Source organism: Montipora capricornis, chromosome 2, assembly GCF_036669925.1.
Source record: "Montipora capricornis isolate CH-2021 chromosome 2, ASM3666992v2, whole genome shotgun sequence".
Lineage (NCBI taxonomy): Eukaryota > Metazoa > Cnidaria > Anthozoa > Scleractinia > Acroporidae > Montipora > Montipora capricornis.
This window is the reverse complement of record NC_090884.1, coordinates 22222586-22227585: the sequence shown is the minus strand read 5'-3', so window position 1 is coordinate 22227585 and position 5000 is coordinate 22222586. Positions and strand designations below refer to the sequence as shown.

At 39.5% G+C, this 5000-nt stretch overlaps 1 protein-coding gene across 2 annotated transcripts in view; it reads right to left on the bottom strand.

The window, feature by feature from the left end:
• Positions 1 to 207: 207 nt before the first annotated feature.
• The window catches only part of LOC138039092 (semaphorin-1A-like), a 75814-nt gene continuing 71021 nt past the window's right edge, over positions 208 to 5000 (bottom strand). For both annotated transcript variants that reach the window (XM_068885264.1, XM_068885265.1), the window contains one exon: positions 208 to 5000. This exon is cut by the window's right edge and continues 104 nt beyond it. In XM_068885264.1, the coding sequence (XP_068741365.1) occupies positions 4683 to 5000 (318 nt within the window). In that variant the 3' untranslated portion in view covers positions 208 to 4682.

The window sequence follows — 5000 nt, the reverse complement described above, 5'->3', positions numbered from 1 at the left end:
CGTCTAAAAATAACTTTCGTGGACATGACATATCCCAAGGGCTGGACTGGGAACCTCCCTCTCTGTCCCCTCATTTTCTCTTGACCCGTTTCATTTTTCATGGGATTTCTTTGGGTTTTGGGGCTGCCCTTTCCTGATTTTTAAGAACGAAGGGTTTGTGTAGGGATGTTTTCTTATTTATTATTCTTATTTTTTAAGATTGAATAATTTTCATGTTCAAATATTTGTTTATTCCTCTTACTTGATTTAGTTTCTTATACATCTGGCTGTTTCTGACATTAAAGTTCTTATTTTCACACAGAGTTTGTTTTGTTTTGCTAACTCCACTGTGAGAGTTTGCTTTGTGAATTTCTCTTCTTCATTTCACAGACTAATTTTTGGTTATGATTTCCCCTCAACTCACCATCCACACACACAATATTTTCCCCACACTTGCCCACTTTGCTAGAGATAATTATTTCAGTTAGTGGAGAGAAACCCCTTCTTATAGGGGAATTCTTGCTTCAGCACCATAATCATACCACAAAGGTTGCTAGTCTACTGCTGTTTTTGTTTTGTTTTTTTACTGTATACAACTATATCACCGTACTTCAGCGAAATACTCAAAGGTTCACTTTAATTGATATTGTGCAAGAACAATTCGAGACTCTCATACAGTTTCAGTCCCTTTAACTTTCTCCATTTTCTCGTTTGCCATTAGGCCACCCCATGTTTTGTTGGTTTCGCGTCGAATGCGTTTCCTGATATTGGGTTGGTCGGTCGGATTGAAAAAAAAAATTCATAAGCAGTCTCGGAATCGGAGGCCTGGTACCCCAGCATCATAGCTGTGGAGCCAGGAAAACAACAAGACGTGAACCCAAAATCAATATGGCGGAAAAGGGATCAAAAACCGAAACTCCTATGCGATATAAAAATGGTTTAAAAACGTCGTTACTTTTTTTTTAATCTATTTTTTTTGAAAATGCCAAAAATTTGGGTCGGCCGGACGACGCTAAACGGAGAAAAAAAGGGGATGGCCTTACTTTTGATTTCTTCTGAAAGATCTTTGCGAGGACTGCATATTTCTCCTGCGAGAGCATCCGGTTTTTTGGGCTCTCGTTTAACCCGCTGTTGTTTTCTCTGTGGGTGACAAAGGACACGAAAAACCGAATGCTCTCGCAGGCTACAGCCTTATTTCCTGCGAAATAGTAAATAGCGGAGATAAAGATGGGCCAGTGTTTACATTTAACGACAACCCATTTGTCTCTGCGTGTGCGTATATAAATTGTCCTTGTCATTTCAGGCTCGCTAGGTTAAATTGACATTCCACAACGGGAAGCAAGAAATGGGTTTTCGTGACAAGTAAACCAAATCCTGGCTAGAAAAAGACAAAAATCAGTTTCTTTCTGCCTGCCTGCCAGCTTTGCGCTCTTACTGATCTGTCTAAGATCGAAGGTGGCTTTGCTCGCTGGCCTCAAATTGTCCACCATGTTTCGTTGAACGAGAGTTAACTACGAACTGAAGTCACTCTTCTTGACCCTTAGAAGAAAATTCTAACCTGCCACGGAACGTCACTTCAAAAAACCTTGATGTCGCTGTTTAACAACTCACTTTCTTTGACCTATTTAATCAAGTAATAAAATTGGACATTCGAACAATATACACTTAATGTATGTTCCCGAGGAAACAGTTAGTTTTGTTTTCCCGAAAGCCAAAATGAAGTACTCGTTGTAAAACGTGGAGTGGCAATTAATTTTCTGTCAATCGATCGCGCCAGATCCACTCACCAACGTAGAACGTACGAGCATTTTGAAGTTTGATATAACGTATCCAAAGTCAACCAGAAACCGAACGTAAGGCAATGATGCTCACGGCATGTTAACCATATTAGAAAAACGAATCAACGCAACAAACACTGCTGTTGTGAACTCAAACATTGGCCGTATTTATACTAGAGGACGTCTAAGACGTCCAGACGACGCATTAAACGTCTGGCCGTAAGTGCGACTAATATAAATACGGGACGCACTTAACTTCGACGGCTAGAAATCAAATTCACAATTTTCTTCAAAAGATACTGAGATTTAATCACCAAAGAGACTGCGTGCACTTCATTGCTAAGTGCGTCCCAGTTTAGTGCGTCTCGTCGTCTTTATACTAGACGGCTTAGACGCCTCAGACGACAAAGACATCTGTTAAGTGCGTCGTTTCGACGCACTTAACTTGAGACGTTTAATTCGTCCACCTTATTTCCCGTATTTATACTAGTCGTCTAAGACGTCCTCTCAGTAGTATAAATACGGCCATTACCGCTCTCTCGAGTACCCTTCCCCGTAGGAGGGGGCGGTGTTGCAGTGACATTCAAAGAAGACGTCAAAACTACATGTACCATTGATTTTGTACAAAACTAGATTTCTTCCAGAGTGTGTGAACGGGTTGTTGAACATAGCACCAGAGGGCGTGCCAATTACAAAATCACCCTACTAATAGGTGAGCTTCGAAAGGTAAATCATTACCGAAAGGTTGGTTATGCGAGTTTAAAACAAAAAAAGAAAAACACCAACGACACGAGCTGAACTGATATCGAAAAAAGCAAAATAATACCTTGATCCCAGGTCCTCTCTTTTCTCCGCCCCTCCTGTCTTGCTAGGCTCAATTTACGCCGCTACTCGGGTCCGGGTATTTCCCAAATCAGCGGCTGGTAATCGAACCTACTTTGTTGCCAGCTGCGACAAAGAGCCTTGCAAGGAGGTTGGAAATAAGTGCGAGTGGCGAATCCCTCGGCAAAGACTATGTAGGCCGAACTTATGTACCTGTGATCTATTAATTTAGCATATTCTTGCATATTCAAGCGACCTTTTATAAAATAAATGTTATCAATGGAATGCAAAAGTACCGATCACAGTTAACACAAAATTGAACAAAATTTATTTGTCGACCTGTTATAGGCTGACCATGGATTGTGTTGTTTAAGGGAACCTCCACTTCAACAAAAAATAACTCAGTTTAAATCACAGGAAGTAACTGTTACAGTCAAGTGAATCTACAATATTTTCAAAGAAAGCGTTTGTATCCAAAAAAAATAAGTTTTAGAATCGCCTATTTTTGTTTTCAAATTTTGCGGGCGCCCCCATCTTGAATAATTGTGACGTGTTACGGTTGCCTTAAAGCTCTTTGTGTCAGAACAACAGGGCAACTGTAACACGCCACAATTATTCAAGATGGCAGTACCCGCGAATTAAGCGATTTTAAAATTCACTTTTCCTTATATAAACACTTTTAAAAACAAATTTCGAACAAATTGGTTTGTAAACATAATTTCCTTCGGTTTAAACTTATTCTGTAGTAAGAGTGGAGGTTTCCTTTAAAGAATCTTAAGACCTACGACGGCGACGCCAACGACACAAACAACAGCATTTAATAAAGAAAACAATGGTTCTTTATAACGTGCGTTTTCAACTTTTATACGTTTCTCTTCTGTTCTCTGCAAATCTGCGACGTGAAATGACCACATCTCAAGTCTTACGGGAAACGTGAATGCACAAGGGTGAAGATGGATTTTCTCCGCGCTCAGTTTCTTTTAAACCGTTCCTCTCAAATGAGTTCATAGGTCATTCAACTTACGAAAGTTGAAAAACGTAAACATGCAGCTTTCCTTGATGATTTCGTTGGCGTCGCCGTCACCGTCACAGAACTTAAGGTCCCTACTATGGATTTCCTGAAGAAAATACAATAAACATCTGTGGTAGCGCGCTCCTCATCCACTCGATACTGTAAATTGTCCCCTTAACAATTCTCATAACTTTTGTCATTATAATGATTTTTTTTTTAAAAACTCCTACGTGTTTTAACTACTAGATATAAAGAAGGTACCAAAAGAAGTTTTCCCTCATCATTTTTTTCTTAAAAACGTTTGTCACGTGGCTTAATAAATAGAACAATATGAACTACCGACCTTAATCTGCAATCAACATGGTCAATTTACACTTAGAGCGTTTGCGTGTTTCACCCAAAGCTTATTAATGGCAGTCTATCAGTTTCACAGATTTAAGTATGTCCTATGTTTAAATATGACCATGCTGAATGGAGAGAATAATGCTGCACAAGGAATTAATTCCTCTTCTCTTCCCCATAATTATTGTGGACAGATCGAGAAGGGAAAGATATGTTAGCTTAAAATGCTTAATCCGCTTCTCGTCTCTGATACAGAGAGAACAGGTGAACAAAGATATATATACAAAATTATAAAATATATCTAGAGTATAAATATTGCCAGATGACTTGTATAACTGATTAGCAGTGAAACACACAATAGCTTTATAAATGGAAAGTTTGGCATAAAGGGTTTAATTTAAATATTTACTAACCTTCTGTATAATTCGGTTCCGTTTGTCCAGTTTAGGTAAGCAGGGGTTTTTTTTGCAACTAAACTGCAATCTATCGCATCTGCTATGCATGAGTAACACGCAGTGATTCGGCAGCATAACGTTGCCTATACTTAGCTTGTCCTCCACTTCACGTGGCACGACGATTTTATGGATTGAACACTGCATACCTAGTTCATGCCAGTGTTCCTTCTCCAAATTATCAAGCGTAATAGCATTCCAACCCTTTTTAAGCCGTCCCTAATGCGGTAAAGTAACGCTGATGGTAGCAGTGCTGGGTTTAACGCTTCCTAACAGGCGAATCCTCTTCAAGTAACTTTAACACACATTCGATACCTTCCCATTTGTTAGAATAGGTTTCTTATTTTCCACTGTTACCGCAATAGATTCAGATGGTGATATCGATTTAGTAGACGAGGGTGTGCTAGTTTTCTTTGCAGCGATCTTGCCAGCAGTGGAATCATCACTTTCACTTCCATCGTCCTCTTCGGTCACACTTCGTTTCTTCTTTAACAGATTTCTTATGCTTTGCTCTTCTTCTCTTGACGGGGACTTCATGTACTTTATTGCTTCAATTGTATTGTTTTTGGTTCCATCAGAGATGTCTGAATCACCAAAAGGTCGCCTGCACTGAGC